The sequence below is a fragment of the Syzygium oleosum genome, unplaced genomic scaffold (genome assembly GCF_021117445.2).
Source record: "Syzygium oleosum isolate NSW1041296 unplaced genomic scaffold, Sole_v2.1 Sole_v2.05, whole genome shotgun sequence".
Classification (NCBI taxonomy): Eukaryota; Viridiplantae; Streptophyta; class Magnoliopsida; order Myrtales; family Myrtaceae; genus Syzygium; species Syzygium oleosum.
Window position 1 is genome coordinate 3,406,395 of NW_026607489.1, and position 19,979 is coordinate 3,426,373.

The window sequence follows — 19,979 nt, forward strand, 5'->3', positions numbered from 1 at the left end:
CTTGCTCATACCACCATCTCCTTCTCACGCCAATCACCACTTCATTCTCACGTCACCATTTGGTCCCCACAAAATCTCGCTTCGTCGAGTAGAGTAAATAGATTCTTTAATATCGAGATAGGATGATCCAATACGTTATTGGCTAAGTGTTTGACCCCGAACCATGCTTGGACTTGATTTAATGCGGGTTTTGTTTGTATGGTTGCCAATATAAGCAAAGCATGATTCGAGACATAGCTTAGACGAGAAAAAGGGAAAATATGCCTTGTGCACAATGAACCAAACAAATACTTTGCGTTTGTTGATGCATGCATCATAAAAACACCATGTTTCATATTTGTTTGATAATTGCGTTACATCATAAGTGATGTGTGGACAGTAAACACATCTTTGCTATTGATTTGCCGTCGACACCAGGGTGGTAAGGTTGAACCTATGTCTAATGACGATTGATTCCTCCTAATTTTACTTGGTGAATTTTACTTACTGAGTTCTCGACTTACCCTCGTTATTTTTCCCTCAGAACCATAGGATGGCCGCTCATCCAGTGCGTTTTGGAACCCTCATAGAGTTGCTAGTAAATGTGATCGACGTGATTGATGCGGCCGGAGGGAGAGCCTACCGCAAGGTCATCTCCCAAGTCATGGTTAATGAAGGCCTTGAGCAAAATATCCTACATGTGTTCGAGGCTTGGTATGAGTGGACCGAGGATGGCAGACTGATTGGACCCCTCTGTGGGTTTAATAGCCCATTCGGTGGTGCCAACGGACTGGCACCCAGGATTGCCGCGGACGAGGCCTAGTCAATCGACCAAACTTGGGAATGACCAAGTGCTTTTGGGGAATGGAACTTTTTTAAGGAACTTTTTGGAAGATGAATCAATAGCGAGTTAGGCGTAACCCAACCTTTGTTATAGTGGGTATGCATGCGTGTATCAGCCGGTAAGAAGAGACAACCGTATTTCACAAAGTTAACTTTCGGTGAATGATATATATAATTCTTTTTTTTTCTTGCCTTAACAAGTGCTCATACATATCATTTCATTCGACTTTTTGGCAATACCACCAAGTGATACACTTATGTGATGTCGTTCCAGAGGCTAACAATCTTATGCACACCGTAAAACTTTAACTGTGTGAAAACATACAATCATGTTTCGATACGAATCAGTAGAGGCATGACAAAGCCAACTTCGTTATATTGTAGGGGTTACCTTTTCTTTTGTATTTATATCTCATGGACAAGTTGAATATTAAAAAGACACTTTTTATTTCTTGAGCAATGAAACCACAAAGGCATTACAAAAGTTCAATGACTTCAGTGCAATGGATAGGTCTTCCGGCAACTCCGAGAGCATGAATCTGCACAAGCTCCAGCCTTGTTCACGTCCATTCCAACTTTCTCGGTGTCTACATAAGTTCGAATATGAAACAAGTGATTAAAAAAGTCACTCAAATTAAAATGGAAATTGAATTTCTTTTAACAAGAGCGTGTATATATGGAAGTCGAAGGAAATGAAATGATTTGGTACGCAACCATGCTCTCATATTTAAAATATATCAATGAGACATTTATAAAGAAAATAAGATTATATAATGACTTCCTTGGTTTCACGGATCTCACAAGAAGCTACGATTTTTTCGATCTTGATGTGAAGATTTTTACCTTGATGATAGTCAAGGCAAGTAGACAAGAAACAACCGACATCGCAGTGTTGCGATTCCGCGTACGTCGAGGACGGTGGGGACGGTTTGGGAGGAATAATGAGGCATTTGAGCACGCATGGAATTACGGGAGGTGAAAAGGCACATGAAATTACACATCTCCACTTGCGCGACAAAAGTATGTGCGCGTCGGCGTCGACACCAATGGACGAGCACAGTATGAGAGTCGCCACAAGCATCATTAAGCCCATTCTCTTGGATGCTATTACCACCATGGCTATTCCCACCTAAACTGTACTTGGCCTCTCTCGCTCTCTCTCTCTCTCTCTCAAAGAGCCTTGACAGCTTTGTGACCTAGTGCAGTGATGTGTTGAGATGAACTAGAGTAGTACAATTATATACTCAGAAATTCATTCAAGTTGTTGAATGAGTTGATGACTAGAAAGGTAGAGGAGAAAGGGGATCCTTTTCATTTAATGATATATATCATTTAGTTGAATGATATGGATTTCTAACCAAATTTTAGGTTCATTGCAAAGGTGACAATATGTTGCCAACTATTGTAAGAATTTCTTGTTATACGTGGGTACTTGTCAAATTTAATCTCATTGATAAGTTCCTTTTTAATGGGCCTTAATTTTTTAAATAAATTTAGCTTAATCCTTAACAAATTATCTGATACTAGTCATTAGCGGAGCTCCTTGGGGAAGTACCCAAAGCTACTAAAGATTTTTTTACTTTTTTTTTGTCTTTGGAGTCATTAGCACATCGTTTTATCCTTTAAATACTATATTATATGTATGAAGGATTCCATTGAATTTATTTGAAAAAACTAGAACTTTTTTTATACATGCCTAGAAAATAACGTTGCATTTGGTCCCTAATTTGATCATTGTGTTGATTGGATCATGTGTGTAGATCCGAAAATTTAAGCCTATAAGTATTCACCCGTGTTTTTGCAATTTCGTCAAACTTGATAACCTCTTTTGCAAAATTTCAAAACTTCAAAGTTGTTCATTGGGGTCTTTATTTGAGGAGCTCAAAGTTTGAGGACCTGATTGCAACATTTGGGGGAGTCAATTTCATAAAAAAACTCGGATAAGGTCAATTTGTTTTTGGAAAACGGTTTGCAACTGAGTCCCAAGTGAAAACCAATTTTTTAAAGAAAGATGAGGGGGTTTTGGCAAAAACTCAAAACATTAAAGTGTTCGTCACATGTTTTCCTAACTACCCGCAAAATTTGGCAAGATTTGGATAATGTTTGTTATTTTTCCTGTATTTTTTTAAATTCTTGGCCAAAATCGGGTTGGGTCAAGGGTATCCAGGTCAAATCCCAATTTTTTAAAAAATTGAGTAGGAAATTGAACTTTGATCCTCACGACCTAAGATTTCTAATGGCACCTAATTCACGTCATTTGGACATCGTTTGGTGGGTTAATTGCATTTAAACATAATGTGTCCGAATTTGACAAATTTTAGTTGAATTAAGTGATCCTCTCAAGGCTCACTTTCCATTGCTTGTTTGATTGAGAAATAAGGTCATTTGTCCTACACACATGTTCAATTCATCGCTTATGTATATGTTTGTGAGATGAATGAGGCTCTATACATATGCGGCGAGTAGTCCTCGCGGAACATTTAGAACCGACTTTAGGGGTTAATTGACATCGATCACCGTTTTGTGAATGTAAATGGTGGCCGACTATCATTAACCACTAATCAATCAATCATGGTTGATTAGGTGGTTGGGTGATCGCAATGCATGAAATTCAAAGGCCGATCCCAAGGCTCGTTCTCGAATTGATGTTCAGTATGATTTGCTTGAATTTTTGCATATAACTTGTACGAAATGTATGATGTGAATGTAAAATCGATACCCACGGGGCAATCCATGGTGAAAGTTTCCAAAAGACGTGAAGACGACGACAAAAGACCGATGTCCAATCCGATCTCATTTTGAAACTCATTCAACACCCGACCATATCTCATTCAACACTTGACCATGTCTTGGGTTTTCCATTCGTATTGTAACGAATACCTAACAAGTTGCGGGTTTTCATTTCTTGTTCTTAGATTAGGTTGCCATTTCAATTTCGTTGGGTGTTTACTTTAGGCACCACTTTTTAATACAATTGTTTGTTTGTTTTCTTTTCTAGATTAGGATAGGATTAGTTTAAAATCATAAACGGAAAACACAAAAACAAGATGTAGCGTCACTTAGTGGATTTGGGCTTTGGCATGAAAATGATAAAAACAAATATATGACAACTTAGATAATAACCACATTAAGTTTAGCGGTACCAAAAGGGTGTTAGTGGAATTATAAACATAAGCTAGTCCCCGAACCCATGATTACTGGTTTTCGTAGAAATCGAAACGAAATTCTCACTTTTCGATTGGGTAATCTAGCCGACCCTAACAAAAGCTAGGGGGGACTCTATTTGTTAAAATAAGATAAAATTAATGCCGTGTCACACGAGGTATGGATTGAGGGAGAATCCACCTTCATGATTAATGGACCTTATGGATAAACAAAAGATCGACACTTTGGTGAGCTGTCTTTTATGATGTGCCATTCAGACCGTTTTATGAACAATTACCTTTAAACCCGTGCCCTTAGGTCGGCCCTCGAGGTGCGGGTCGTGATAGGTACTTCTCCCCTAATATTTTGTTGTGACATGTCTAAGCCACAGATATCCTTTGGTTTTACAGGAATATAGAAACTCCCCCAAATCGCATGTGGCAAGTTCTAAATCAGCAAGACGGGGATGAGTAACATATATGCTAATTTTCGTGTATACGGATATCATGTTATATGATAATTGCAATATCTCTAATTTTTTTATTTTAAGAAAGCCGTCCAGCATGGCTGTACCACTGAAGTGGTTTCTAGCAACGTTAAGGACTTCGAGATTTTAGAGCTCAGAGATCGACGAGGGTATTGAGCGTTGACACATGATTTTTAACCGACGTGTTATAAAAGTAAAAAAATCTTTAGACTAGGGTTTATAATCATCACAGAACCCAATCTTCAACCAAAAAGAGTCGGCAAAAGTACACCACAAGTGCCATAACTTGTGTACGGCGATCACTTTGGTGCCATAACTTTTTTTCGGATCACTTTGGTGCCAAGTCGGAGGAAAAGAAATCACTTTAGTGCCAATTTGGCCGGAAATCTGACGTGGCATTTTTTATTAATTTTTGACGCCAATGTGGCTCGCCGGAGGCTGAGTCAGCGTGTACAGTCAATATTTTTTATTTTAAAATTTTTTTTAGCGTGTACTGTCAGCATTTTTAATTTTAAATATTTGTTTTCCTTTTTTTTTATCTTCTTTCCTTTTCTTTTCTTTTCTTTTTTTTCTTTTCTCCTCTCGCCGGCCGGTTGCCGGTCGGCCACCGGCGAAGCCCGGGAAGGGCTGGGCGAGGGCGACCTTGCCCATGGCCGGCGAGGGGCGGCCTCGCCTGTCGCCTGCGAGGGTCGGCCGCCCCTCGCCTGTCATGGGCAAGGTCGCCCTCGCCCAGCCCTTCTCGGGCTTCGCCGGTGGTCGGCCGGCCACCGGCAACCAGCCGGCGAGGGGAGAAAAGAAAAAAAAGAAAAGAAAAGAAAAAGGAAAGAAGAAAAAAAAGGAAAAAAATATTTAAAATTAAAAATGCTGACTGTACACGCTGACTCAGCCTCCGGCGAGCCACGTCGGCGTCAAAAATTAATAAAAAATGCCACGTCGGATTTCCAGCCAAATTGGCACTAAAGTGATCTCTTTTCCTCCGACTTGGCACTAAAGTGATCCGAAAAAAAGTTATGGCACCAAAGTGATCGCCGTACACAAGTTATGGCACTTGTGGTGTACTTTTGCCAAAAAGAGTCCTTTAACATTTGAATTAGCATTAGCCATTCATTTTCTATGTTTTTGCATTTCAATTTTGAAGCCAATTTTTTAATTCCAAGACAAGGGCAAAAACCCCCAATTCAGGCCATAATCAGTGATTCCGATCGGTTCTTCATAATTTGCGCAATTGAGATACAAACGAGCCTAATTTCTTCTATGCAAATTTAAATCCAAAATAAGTTTTGGAAGATTCACATAAATTTGAGCCAATTTGATCAATTTAGTGGTCTAATGATTGTGAAATCTAAGAATAATTAATCCAATTAGTGTAATTCAATTTTGACCCATTTTAGACTAACATCCAATTTAATGAATTGAAGCTCAATTTGGCTAATTGGACTTCAATTAAATTCATTAGTCTAGCTTGGCCATGCAATTTAACTCAAATTGAAGAGCAATTGGGCTAAACAAGCTAAATTTGATCAATTCGTGCTTGAAATTGAAATTGGTTCAATCCAATTTAATCAAATTCAATTTAGTTGGGTCCATCAATTACAATAGGGATCAATTTGTACAAAATTAGAACAAATTGGGCCGAGAATTGAACCTGTTCAACCCAGTCAAACTCGGGTTAAACCAGTCCAACCGGTTCAACTCGGTTTGACTGGAATGGAACCAGTCAGATCCGGCCGGCCATTTTTCTATAAAAAAATCTGGCAACCAGCAGTCCATTTCGGCTAGCCACATTCCTTTGTGCCCAAATTGACAAATATGCCCTTGAATGAAATTACAAAAATGCCCCATAGGTGAAAATTACTAAAATGCCCTTACTTAAGGGTTAAGCAAATTACTTAGCGATTAAGCATATCAATATTGGCCATTCATTTACAATAGATCATGGCTATCCATAGTGTCATGTCACTTATCCTTAGCCTCTAAGGAATATTCTAAATCATTAAGGGAACATTTAGAGCCCTTGAATTGATCAAAGGGATATGATCCAAAGTTGGGGGAGGTATATAAGCTTCTTCCCTCAAAAAATTGGGTGGTACTCTCATTTTCAGATCTGGTTTCTCTCTTCTCTCTTCCTTCTCTCTCTATCTCATGTGCTCTCTCTCTCTCGGCCATGAACTCTCCTCACCAATTCGACCGTTGTGGCCTAAATCAATTACCAAAAAAGTCGTTTGACCAAATCAATTTCTATATATCAATTTAGTAGTGGGATTTTATGTGAGTGGGGTTAGTGAGATCAAGATCATGTCTCCCTCTCTCTCCTTCATTCTCTCTTCCTCACACACTCTCTCTCTCTTCCCTTGTCCTCCCTCATTTGGCCAAACCATCTTTCCCCCTCACCTTGCCCGATCGATCAGCCACTCCAGCCACCGTCCAGACGCCGTGATGCCGCCGGAGCCCCGCTGTGACAGCCGCCGGCGCCACTGCTGCTCACCACCGCCACACATCTCTTTTTCCCTCTTTTTCCTCACCATTTTCGAACACCACCAGCCACCACCAAGACCAACACCATACCTCACCGTGACCACCAGCCTGTGTTTGTACCAGCCATGAACCGTCGTGACCGGGGCCACCGCCGATCTTCCCGTTAGGCCACCGGAGCAGCAGCTGCTCGGCTTGGCTTAGTTTTGCTCGGCTTGACTTAAGCTCCTAGTAAGTACTCTCTAAGCCTTGATTAGGATAATGAGTTATCAATAACATGTTTAGGGGCTGATTAGGGGCTTATTAGAGTTGGTTTGATGGCTGGTTGAGCTTGGTTAATGATTGATTGTTGATTGATGGAATCTCGGATTGATTGCTACTGTGCCCCGTTGTTTTGTTATTTTTGTGGAGATCAGTGTGGGCCGAATTTGAGGAGGTGTTCCGCATGAAAGTTGTCCCTAACATATTGAAGTATATCATATATTAAACCTGGAATTTTCGGAGACCGTTTGGGGGCATTCGTAAGTCCATTTTTGGACCGTCTCAATTCTGCCAGATTTACTGTTCACCCATACAGCTTGTCTTTCGGAATTTTTATAAAATTTTCCAGACCTTATTTCAATAAACTTTCTTCACAAAAGTTGTCAATGACACTTGTTTCTATGACATATAAAAGTTTTAAGGTTTTCCAAGTATATTTGGGTACTGATTGAAATGGATTTTGAAGGACGAACGGTTTGTCCTAGTGGTCAAATTTCGGTTTGAATTTGGGTGACAAAAAGAGCTATTTACAGTTGGAACTGGGTTTCGTGTTCTTCATGAAAAATGTTTATCATGATCTTTTCTAGGACATATCCAAAATTCATAATTTTTGGAGTTGAATTACTATTTATTTCGAAAAGATGTCGGTCACTGCACAATTGCTTATTTTTTTGCCCCGGTTCTATCCAACTTGGTTTTCTCTCTCCCGGGATCTATTCGATGTTGTTGTTGCACGTGAGGGGCACGGATAGTTGCTAGTTGAGTATGGTTGCATGGCAATTGGCTAATCAAAAAGATGAGAATTGATTTGAGTGTTGAACGCCTATATGATCACATAATACCCTCAGGGGTATTAAGCGGGGTTGTAACCCATCTTGGTGCATTTTACACGAGACGATGCCCGATTTATCAGATGCCCAGCGAGAGCCTAGATGTCAATCGCGGTGGAGGCCGGATTGATGCTCCTCATGGAATGCCGTCTTGATGCGTGTGACGCGAGACGATGCCATCACCGACGTAGCGGGACGATACCAAGTGATGCCGGAAACTCGATAACCTGATGCGTTTTATGCGGGTTCAGGGAGCTCGAGGGACCGCTAATAATCTGGACTTTGTGAGTGCGATATGCATTGTGGTATACCATGTTGATAATGTTATTGGACATGTTTGGATTATTAAGTGTGCTATGCACGTTCTTGCCCCGATTCAGGTTGTGATGTTCGTTGAGTGGTTGTCATATTGTGGTGGTTTTGCTAACGTGCAGGGCTGGTGTATGTGCCAAGGCGAGGTAAGGTCGCCTATGATTGATGTGACACGTTGATTGTTGGAATTGCATGCTTCGAACTGTCCAGCGATACGTGTTAGCCTAAGCGAGGTTTAGAAAGTGACTTATTGAGATTATTCTCATTGTTATTTTCCCTAAACCTTTCAAACTTATGAGCCTTATGAAGCTATGGAAGATCCGGTGATGCCGCCTGTGTATCATGGAGGTGACTGATAGGCTTAGTATTCCCGTCCTTCGTGTACAGTTTTTGGCAGAGAAGTTAGGCTAACCCAACCATCCGACCCTTTTTGAATGTGCGTGGTTTGTACTGATGGCCTATAATAAGGCTTGTATGATGTGTAATTGTAAATAATGCTTTGTCTATAAAAGTGTTTTGTTGATGTGATTTCATTGTCTCTTTATTACTCCGTTTAATTGTTTGTTGTATAGAGAGTTCGAATTGCTTCCGTGTGTGTTGCTCTTTAGTCCGTTTGTTTAGGTTGGCGACAAGTCCTGGGATGTCGCATTCTTACCGACCATGACGGGATGTTGCGTGCTCGTGGGGATTGGGACGTGACATCCCCGTTTAATTGGTATCAGAGCAAGCTTAGCTCGATCCGAGTTTGGTCGAGACTTGAAGTGATAAGGAGCGATGACTTTGAGGTAGTGATTAAGGAGATCTCTTGTGATCACAAGCTAGAATGTTTCATGTATGCTTAACGTTCGTATGCTTGTGAGTGCTGGATGATTTGTTTGTTGTGAGTATGCTAAATTGCAAGTGCTGCAAGGAGTAAAGTAAGATTGGAACTCCGTTAATTGTGTGTTCCTTATGCTTGCTCTGTGGATGCTTGCCCTATAATTGCTATTGTGATTTGCTGCTTAAGAATGTTAGACTTGAGTAGTTGGCTTAGATCTTTAATTCCTTGACAGAATTATAGCAGGTTTAGGTGTGTTGTGAGAACCCTGTAAGGATGAGTAGGCAAGGAATGGGGACAAGAGGTCAATCTGGTTCTCAGGCCGGAGTGATGGAAGGCCCGCAAGTAGATGGGGTCATAAGAGTTTAGAGGAAATCGGAAATCTGATGGGAAGGCAAGCTCAAGAGCAAGCTGCCACTGTTGCTCAGGCTGCTGAGGCCGCGGTTGTCGCCGCTAATGGGGCTAATGGGAACAATGGTTATAATGGAAATGGAAATCGCTAGATGCACCAACTGGTGGAGCAATTCTTAAAGCTAAAGCCAACTAAGTTTGAAGGGAAAGGAGATCCTGAGGCTGTCACCCGTTAGGTTGAGGAATTGGAAAAAGCTTTTGAACTTCTGGGGTGCACGAAAGAGGAAAAAGTGACTTTAGCAGTGTATCAAATTCAAGGAAACGCAAGTGATTGGTAGAAAGCAACCCGAGGTAGGATCCTTCCAGAAGGCACGGCTCCAAACTAGGATGCCTTTGTTGAAACCTTTAATGCGAAATACTTTTGTGAGAGTGCCTAAGAATAGAAAATGGCAGAGTTTCTACAGCTTCGCCAGAATCAGATGACTGTGGATCAGTACGAGGTGAAGTTTACAAGATTATCTAAGTTCGCGCCGAGGATGGTCGAGAATCGTTTGGATAAGGCAGGGAGATTCTAGGATGGTCTAAAATCGGAACTTCGCAGTTAGTTGATACCTATGAATTTGAGGGACTATAATGAACTTTACGAGCAGGCTTAGATGGTTGAGCAGGATATGACAGAAAGGGTTGCCGCTTCTGGATCATGGTATGCTCTGTTTAGGGATAATCGGAACTTTGTTAAGAAGCCTATGACCGGGAATAGGAGATTTGTTCCTCCGATAAGAAAAAAACATTGGAAAGCCGAACCATTACTCCAACGCCGCATGTCGGTCTTGTGGAAGGAGGCACGGGAGTGGCTCTTGCCCAGGTGGGCCTAGAGCATGTTTTGGATGTGGCCAACATGGTCACCAAGTGAGAAACTACCCGAACCGCCAAGTAAGGCCGCTAGTACAACCGCAGCCACCCCAAGTAGGAAATCAGGCTGGAGTCGCCCCGCAGAATAATTAGAAACGACCCCCAGCTCAAGGAAGGATTTACGCTATGGCTCGCAAAGAGGCAGAGGATGTGCCTGTCATGATCACAGGTACGGTCTCTTTATGTGATCATGCTGCTTATGCCTTATTTAATCTCGGAACGTTGCATTCGTTTGTGTCTGAGTAGTTTGTTAAATTGACTGGTATTAAGTCGAAACCGTTAGAAGTAATATTGTGTGTTACCACCCCTCTTATGGATAAAGTGATGATTTCATTAGGATGCCTAGACTGTAAGATTGTTATTGCTGGTAAGGAGAACTTGATTGATCCGACTGTCTTGGCTATGTTTGATTTCGATGTTATTATTGGTTTGGATTGATTGGTTAGACAGAGGGCTGTGATGGATTGTGGCAGCAGGGTGATTCAATTTAATCCGATTGATCACTCTAGATATGAATTTGTGAGAAACTGAGGAGGAATCTCAATCCCTTGGGTTTTGTCGCTTGAGGTGACTAAGCTGTTAGATGAAGGATGCCAAGGTTACTTAGCGACTATGGTTGATTCTTCAATCGAGGAGCCAAGGCTAGAGGACATAGCCGAGGTGTGCAATTTTCCCTATGCCTTTCCTTAGGAATTGCCGAGATTGCCACCTGAAAGGGAAGTGGAATTTGTAATTGAATTGGCACCTAGGACAAAACTGATCTATAGAGCGCCTACATAATGGCATTATCAGAGTTGAAAGAATTAAAGGTTCAGATGTAAGAACTACTAGATAAGGGGTTTATTCATCCGAGTGCATCACCATGGGGAGCATCAGTATTGTTTGTGAGGAAAAAGGATGAGTCGTTGCGCTTATGCATTGACTATCGGCAGTTGAACCAAGTGACCGTCAAGAACAAGTATCCATTACCAAGAATAAATGACTTGTTCAATCAACTGCAAGGGGCATCGGTATTCTCCAAGATAAACTTGAGAACGGGCTACCATCAACTATGGATCAAGAAGGAGGATATACCGAAGACGGCATATCGTACAAAATATGGACATTATGAGTTTACCGTAATGCCGTTTGGATTGACTAACACCCCAGCCGCCTTTATGGACTTAATGAATTGGGTGTTTAAGGAATTCTTGGATCAGTTTGTTATCGTATTCATCGACGACATCTTGGTGTATTCGAAGAGCCCTGAGGAACATGAGCAACATCTAAGAATGGTTCTACGGACTTCAAGAGAACACACACTCTATGCCAAATTTAGTAAGTACGAGTTCTGGCTGGATCAAGTGGCATTTCTTGGACATATGATCTCCGGAGATGAAATTTCAGTAGACTCGACTAATGTCGAAACAGTCACAAATTGGCTGAGACCTACAGCAGTTACAGAGGTTCGAAACTTTATAGGACTTGCGGGCTATTATAGAAGATTTGTGGAAAGGTTTTCGCAATAGCCATTCCTTTAACACGTTTACTAAAGAAGGAAACAAGGTTCGAATGGACGGACAACTGCGAAAGGAGTTTTCAAGAGCTGAAGCATAAGTTGACTGCCGCACCTATGTTGACAATACTATCAGGTCTTGGAGGATATGAGACAAAAAAAAAAAAGAGAGAAAGAAAAGAAAATTAAAATTAATTAAAATTTTTGGATTTTTTGGTAATTTTCCCTAGAAAATCAAATCGGATACCAAATGGTGGAAAGCATTTTCCAATTCATTTTTATGTCTCGGCCAAATACCGGAAAACATTGTCATTTTCCTAAAAAATAACTTTCTGTAAAATATTTTCTAGAAATTTCGCATTTTTCGGGAAACGAACGGAGCCCATGTATGTAAAATTTTCCATAACCAACCAGTTGATCCAACTAATTGATTTCATATAAAAATAAGGGCAAAAGGACACTATAAGTGCCATAACTTGTGTACGGAGATCACTTTGGTGCCAAGTCGGAGGAAAAACGATCACTTAAGTGTCATAAGTTTTTTTTGGATCACTTCATGCTAAAATTTTTGAAAACGATCACTTAAGTGCTAACATTTTTTAAAAACGATCATTTAAGTGCTAAAATTTTTGAAAACGATCACTTAAGTGCCAATCTCCGGCAAGCCACGTCGGCTCCGTAAATTAATAAAAAATGCCACGTCGATTTCCGCGAAAAAATTGTGTACGGCACTGGAGTTAGCACTTAAGTGATCGTTTTTCAAAAATTTTAGCACTTAAGTGATCGTTTTTCAAAAATTTTAGCACTAAAGTGATCCAAAAAAAACTTATGGCACCAAAGTGAGCGCCGTACACAAGTTATGGCACTTGTAGTGTTCTTTTGCCTAAAAATAAGTATTCATATGGAATAAATTGAACAAAAATTAACAAGGATAACGAAATAATCGTTAAGTAATAAATGTAACGATCAATTTCCACAAAGTCCATGGAAAGATATAGAAAATACATTTGTATATATGTATGGCTTTTACGGATTCGTCAGCCGTAGAAATTCTTATCCATGAGTCACCGTTTTATCAATAGATACGGGGATATTCAACTATGTGACAACTTTATTACAAACATACCGAGCATGCAATGCCTAGAAATTCTTTTAAAACTAATTAAACTTTGAGTAAGTGATCCTTGTACTTTATTCTTTCTGTATCAGTGAAATAATCCTTTTCAGTCTCAACTTTCATCACGATTTCATAGATTTAATGTGGCACCAAGATGCCGAACATTGATCTTTCACAAAAGTAGAAGGGATCACTCAGTTCACACGGGGAGTCGGCAGAAAAGCTGTTCTCTTCTTCTCTCAGAACAATTTCACTTAGATTCATGGTAGGACTTCTTTCGTACCGCACAACATGAGATTAGACTTAAGAATGTCTAGATGGTACAAGCGAAAGTTATGAAAACTCGTGTCTGTCAACGAAGACATCCAGCTTTAGTATCAATTATTACTGATTAGGACGGCTTGGTGTTTATGGTTGTAGCTTCTACGTCGGTGCTGTATCGAGATTATAGGGCTAAGCTATGAATCTTTGTCGCCGGTGCATCCCTCTCCGGCTCTCCCTCCCTCCCGTTTAAAAAGGCCCGAACCGGCTCCAAGACACCACCGCATTGTCGCCGAGAGTACACGTTCCCGCCTCCGGACGTTGCAAGACTGCACCAAAGCAAAGAACCGGCAACAATGACGCGGTCGCCTTCTACTGCCGTCAGTGTGGTCCAGGTCGAGTCTGTCAAGTTACCTCCTTACGTGAAGCCGCCGGGCTCCGCCAAAGCCCTCTCCCTTGCAGGCGCAGGTCCTCTCTCGTCGCTAGATCTTCAACCCTCCATGAGTTTCCGGTTTTCGTTGGCGCTGTCATTGTTATTTTGTTTATTCATTTTCAGAAGGAAAGTTCATCGTTCTTTTTCTTTTTTGTGGTTGGGGCATAGGATTGAGAGATGTGGAGATCGAGGGGAAGTTGATCAAGGTCACTGCGATCGGCATCTACCTGGAGGATGCAGTGCTGCCGCTGCTCGCCGGCAAGTGGAGCGGCAAGAGCACGGAGATGCTGGCGGAGTCCGTCGAGTTTTTTAGAGACATCATCACGGGTCTGTGTCCTGCTGAGAAATGCTTTCACGCATCGGTGTGATCCTCTAATTTTGTTGAATTTCAAACTTTGGAATGACAGTCTGAGTTGTTTTTAAAATGGAGTTTCTTGAAAAATGTCTTCTTATCCACACTTGATAAATAACTAAATTTTTTTTTTACAACTTTCAATGCATTAGCTGTTTTTATGACATGTAGAATCAATATATTTCAAAAAAATTATATTTTATTAGTTGTTTTAAGACACTCGTTTATATTAATAAGACATTATCAAAAGTACAAGTTTCTGGAAATATTTAAGCGGTCCAATGATGCGACTGTGTGTTTGGCATAGAGGGTATTACGTATACATGATACGTTTTGTTACCCAAAATAATTACTCGCATGACCCGATACGAAGCAATTTTTTGTTGGCTGATGCAACTCACAAATTTTGATTTGTTTATTAATCCAAAACTCCCGAATGTAACTTTTCGCTTTCGTTTTAAGCGTATGCATTTTTTTCCTTCTACTGTTTTCCTCTATGATAAAAAATTTTCTTCTGTTGTTGTTTTCGCTTATGTGCTGATTTCAGAGGAAGATACGTATTACTGCTACTTGCCTAATTTTCGTGAGAAGTGTGACTGAGATAATTGGCTAGACCTGTTTGAATCAAAAGATGTGTGGTCACATTCGCGATCCATTGCGTTTTCCCCACACCAGCCATCGACACTTTGTGTCCACGCAGGTTCCCGTGGCCGTCGGTTCAATGCGGTTCTTGGTCTAGACTGAACTAGACCACGAACCGGTTCTTGGTCCCATTGGTGGGGGTGGTCCTTGGAGCCCTGGTTTCAAAGTGCTGGTTCGAACTAGTGATCTCTCACGTTTTAGGATGACATCAACTTTTTCTAGAGGAGCAATCTTGCTGCTGTTGAGCGAACTCTTTACGCATAGGTTTGCTGCTTTTGGTTTTGTTGGCATGCACTGATGCACAGTTAGCTGTCCAACATTCCGTGCAAGCAAGTGTTGTCGGCCTCATAAATGTCACGAAGAACTTGCCAATGATTTGAGGCATCGGATGAGCTTGTGTTCTTTCAGCGATCATGCTTGTATCAGTCTGTAGCCTTCTCGTGAAGACGATTTCTATAGGTAGCGCCAATGCTGCTTTTTTTTTTTTGGTCAGAGCGCCAATGCTACTTTGAATGTGAAGGAAACGGCTTTACCAGGCTTGAGGGCAGCGCCCGCCTGATGGAGTAGACCTAATGATTAGAAGATACAGATGGGGCATTACAATCCACGTTCTCCAACCTATTGCAACTCGCAAGATGAATATGAAATACTGATATCAGTCGCTTTTTGGTTGCCCTTGGTCTTCATCTTCATTATTCACCCTGGCTTAGTTGAAGCTTACTACTCTTTGTTAAACTAATTTGCTCTTCATATTTTGCGTTAGCAATTCGTATATCAAATTTGCACAGAAGAGCTTGAGTTCGGTAGTTCCCTAATGTGAGAGTGAGAATTAATAGATTGTAAAAGAGGGGACGGGCAGACTACTATATGAATTGCAGAGGAAAATTTGCTGCAGTTGCCTCATCCGATAAAGCTAGAGAATTTGACATTGAATAAGAAATTCACACAGAGACTCAAAACAGATTGCTTATGGAGTAGTGTCCTCATATTTTGTTGTTCGGTTTCAGCTGGATTGATAAATTAGCATGACTGTTTCCCGCCGCAGGTCCGTTCGAGAAGTTCTGGTGGGTATCCATGATATTGCCATTGACGGGTCCTCAATACATGGAGAAGGCCGCTGGGAATTGTGTCAAAGACTGGCATTTTTATGGTGGAACATACACTGATGCCGACGCCACTGCAGTTGAGAAATTTCGAGAGGCTTTCAAGGATCAATCCTTCCGACCCGGTGCCTCGATCCTATACGCACAGACGCCAAATGGGCCATTGACGGTCAGTGAGGCTGTTGAAATCTGACTCAGTTTTATGAATACGGAAGTCTTGAGAGCATCCATTGTTAGCTAAGTAGTAGCTCAGCTAGTCTCTCTTGATTGCTGCCAATTAACGCAAGTAGCTCTTTTGAGGCATAATTCACTTATATGATCAATCTTCTTTAATGCTGCCATTTAATCCTCTGGGTTACAGATTACCTTCTCTGAAGATGGATCTATACCCGAAGCACCGAATGCAGTAATTGAGAACAGACAACTCGGGGGGTTGGTGCTGGGGACGCTGATTGACGAGCAAGGCGTATGTCCTCAAGCTAGGATGAGCATAGCAGCGAGGATTTGTGCACTCCTCAAGGATGGCAAGACGAAGGCACGCCAAGCCGACTAGAAAGTGTCTCCAAATCGCCAGAGCAATTGAAGAGAAAGAAGTGGAAGACAAGGTGGGACTGGGACCTGGTGTTGTATAAGGTGCAGATACAATAGCAGCAGAAAAAAAAAAGCAAGACTGGCTTAAGGTGCTCAAACATGATGCATAATACTTCAAATAATCTGCCCACCTTGGCCAGACATAGCTAATTTCGATTACAACTAATGGATATGTTTATGCTTGGGCCTCGTTTGTGCCTTGGGAGCGAATAATGTACATGTGCACTTACACCTGTTACTAAATGGAACAAGTTCTCCGTGTATTAGGTGAAAGTATCAAAGGGGGAGCGAATCTTGCATGTATGCGGTGCATGTGAGTTTAATACATGTGAATCTTCCAAGTTTGTCCGGACCTTGGCGCCGGACAAACCACCCGGCAATGGCCCAGCCACCGCCGGGCCATGGCCCAATTGCGACAAGGCCTTCGCCAGCTCCGGCCATCTCTTTCTCTTCTCTTCCTTTTTTTTTGGCAAAAAATCACATGCTGAATGAGGAGTGTTTTGACACAAATTTTGCACATCCACTCTTTCCTATATAGTGCACATTCGATCTCCATTATTTTTAGGAATTTATGAAAGAGGGAAGTGATTATTGCATTTAAAGGGACTTTTAGATTTACTAAGAAGGATGTAAAAGATATTTTTTAAGGGTCTTGATATAGGAGATACAGAAAGAAAACACAAAAAACAAATTCGTGCAAAAAAAATTCGTGGGAGAAAGAGGAGAAAAGGAAAGCGTGCTTAGGATAGAGATGGGCATTAGCGATAGGTCTGAATTTTTATTTGAGTTTTGCAACATGCTTAGGACAGAATCTTGATTATTTCCATGCATTTTTAATCATAAAAAACCATATGTAAGATCTTAAAAATCTAAAAATGGCATTTCATTGCATTCCACATCTATGTCATATCACACATGGTTAGAAGTAATGTATAGCATAATTACCCATTTTGCATGCACTTATTTAGGCAGTCGTATAGAATCGGGATTTATAAATAACGGGAAAATTATCCAAAAAATCATAAAGCAACCAATTCAGTCATAAAATCTTTGAATTGTGTCAATTTAGTCCAAAACCTTTTGACAATCTGTCAATTTAGTCCTAAACTTTTCAGTTGTGCCAATTCACTCTTTTTGGCAAATTTTGGCCGGAAATCACTGATGTAGACGCCGGCCATCTTACGCGACATGGCCAACCTTGATGTGGATTTGCAATTATTTTCTTTTTTCCTTTTCTTTTTCTTTTTCTGTGTAGGCCATCCACAGGCGAGGGCCACGCTGCTAGCAATAGGCGAGGGTCGCCCTCACCAGCCACAAGTGAGCTTGGGCGAGGGCGCCATAGCCCTCGCCGGCCACAAAGAAAAATGAAAAGAACGAAAAAAACAAAATAAAAGGAAAAAATTCTAAAATTTCTAAAAAATTAAGAAAAAAAATTACAAAGTGTCCACAACACCGATTTCAAGCCAAAATTGGCAGAAATGACTATATTAGAAAATCGTCAAAATGTTTAGAACTAAATTGTTACAATTCAAGTTGTGATTGGTAAGGTTTAGTAGAACCCGTGTGAAGCATAAGCGCCTTCTCCCACCTAATAATCCATTAAACCCCTTGGGGCTAGCCTCACAAGGGCCGCGACAAAGATCAATTCTTTTGTTTTTTCCGATAAGTCATAATTTTTCCCAAGGATCACAAAGCAGGATTAGCAAACCTGCCTTAAGCTCAGTGCAAAATCAACCAAAGAGACCCAGTCACCGAGGCCCCGGTCACAACACGGAGTTCTATGCCTTCACACAGACACTTTCTTGTGCACATTCAAGCAAGTACCAAGCTTATCTCTAATCAGCCTCTTAATTGGATGAAGGATTGAGCTGGAGCTACTAGCAACAGAGGAATTGTGAAGACAACGAAGACTGGCAGTGCAGTGAGAGAGCTTGAACGACAGATGAGGGAATGCTTTGCCCTTGAAAACCAAACAAGCCCAAGTGACTTGACTTATGCAATCTCCAGGAACTCTGTCAATATACGATGAAGCAGCAAAATGTTCTTTCAAGCTTGAAGAGAAAAAGGGCAATCGAGAAACAGATGGTTCCTTTCTTCAGTGTCAAAGTTACACAGCCAACAAAGAGGTAAAACCTGAATGTTCTAGGCACTTCAACAATCAACAATCCATCTCCTGTGCCCAGTCGATTATGCACAGCCAACCATGCAATAAAGCAATGTTGAGGAATACTAAGGGTTGAACTAGATCAATTTTCTCCGTAGCACCTTCGAGCTTCTCCCTCCAGTCTTAACAAGTTCTAGGCACTAGCAATCGTGAACAAATCAGATGGTGCCAATTGTGAAGCATACTTCTTGAGAAAATTACCAAAAAAAAGAGTCATAAACCTATTATGGATGCCGATTCAGTCTTCAACTTTTCACTTTAATCAATTTAGTCCTAAAGACATTTTCTCAATTTGTCAATGTAATCCTTCCAGTCAACTTTGGCCGACAATTACGTGGCACAACCGACGCTGATGTTGATAATTTTCTCGATTTATTTATTTATTTTTTATTTTTTTCTTTCCTTTTTTTTCTTTTTCCTATTTCCCTTTGTAAGAAAAATCTCAAACAATGCCCATTGTGGCACATTTAACCTAAACTTTTTTTTTGTGACATAAATAACCCCAAACTTATACCTATGCGACACATTTACCCTTCGTCAAGGTTTCCTTAGATAATTTTTAATCAAAACAACCTCGTTTTTATTTCAATTAATCTATGTGGACGTTATGTTAATACTATTTGCTTTATAACGTCCATGTACACAGATTTTTAAAAGTTTTCATTGACAGATCTTTGACGGAGGGTAAATGTGTCTCACAATTACAAAATTTTTATTTTTGATGTCACAGAAAACAGCATATGGTAAATGAGTCACGGTGGGCATAATTTAGGATTTTAGTGGCTTTTACCTTAAGACAAAATTATCCGCAACTTAACTCTTCCATACAGTTAAGCTGTTTTGATAATTAGCATGGCAAACGGTGATGCCGGGTACAAGTGACATGTCGTCTAAGCGAAAATTCGGGTGGCGACGTATACGAAATGCCGTCATTTTGTCATGGATACAAGGTTCAACATGCCGTTCAACTTTGCGGAAAAATTACCAAAAAAGTTCTAAACCTATTGCATTTGTGCCAATTCAGTCATAAACATTTCAATTTGGCCAATTCAAGCCTAAACCTTTGGCATATTGTCTAATTCAATCCTATTGCCCGGAAAAGTCTAACGTGGGATACCTAATCAGCGTCAGCCGTCCTACGTGGACAACCGGGGCTGATGTGATCGCCGGAAAATAAAACATCTAAGCTTAGGTTATGTTTTGAATGTCCATGGTGATTATGTTGATATTAAGTATGGAACAGTTTATTATGGTTCTAGTCATATACTAATGGTTTTATGGTTTTAGACATTGACTATAATGTGTTCAATGTTAATCTTGATGGTTATTTTTCCTTGATTGCATCTTCTAGTAATGGAAAAATTGATGTAAGTATTTGGCATGCTAGATCAGGTCACATTGGGTTACAAAGAA

General features: G+C 40.7%; 1 protein-coding gene and 1 long non-coding RNA gene across 2 annotated transcripts; one reads left to right on the top strand and one right to left on the bottom strand.

Moving 5' to 3' along the window:
* Positions 1 to 1,245: 1,245 nt before the first annotated feature.
* LOC130138135 (uncharacterized) lies at positions 1,246 to 1,721 on the bottom strand. The gene is made up of 2 exons (XR_008816545.1): positions 1,666 to 1,721; positions 1,246 to 1,409 (listed from the first exon to the last, which is right to left on the bottom strand). It is a non-coding gene; the product is annotated as an uncharacterized LOC130138135 (long non-coding RNA).
* Positions 1,722 to 13,603: 11,882 nt separating this feature from the next.
* On the top strand, positions 13,604 to 16,470 carry LOC115693691 (chalcone--flavanone isomerase-like). The gene is made up of 4 exons (XM_030620739.2): positions 13,604 to 13,749; positions 13,883 to 14,041; positions 15,754 to 15,980; positions 16,173 to 16,470. The coding sequence occupies exons 1-4, from the start codon at positions 13,638 to 13,640 to the stop codon at positions 16,362 to 16,364; spliced, it is 690 nt and encodes a 229-aa protein (XP_030476599.2). The 5' UTR covers positions 13,604 to 13,637; the 3' UTR covers positions 16,365 to 16,470.
* The last annotated feature ends 3,509 nt before the right edge of the window (positions 16,471 to 19,979 follow it).

What these genes read in the sequence shown, in the direction of transcription:
- LOC115693691 (XM_030620739.2), top strand. Translation starts at nt 13,638, where the DNA reads ATGACGCGGTCGCCTTCTACTGCCGTCAGTGTGGTCCAGGTCGAGTCT. An exon ending in TTTTAGAGACATCATCACGG is followed by an intron (nt 14,042 to 15,753) that starts GTCTGTGTCCTG and finishes TTCCCGCCGCAG; the next exon opens with GTCCGTTCGAGAAGTTCTGG. An exon ending in CGCCAAATGGGCCATTGACG is followed by an intron (nt 15,981 to 16,172) that starts GTCAGTGAGGCT and finishes TCTGGGTTACAG; the next exon opens with ATTACCTTCTCTGAAGATGG.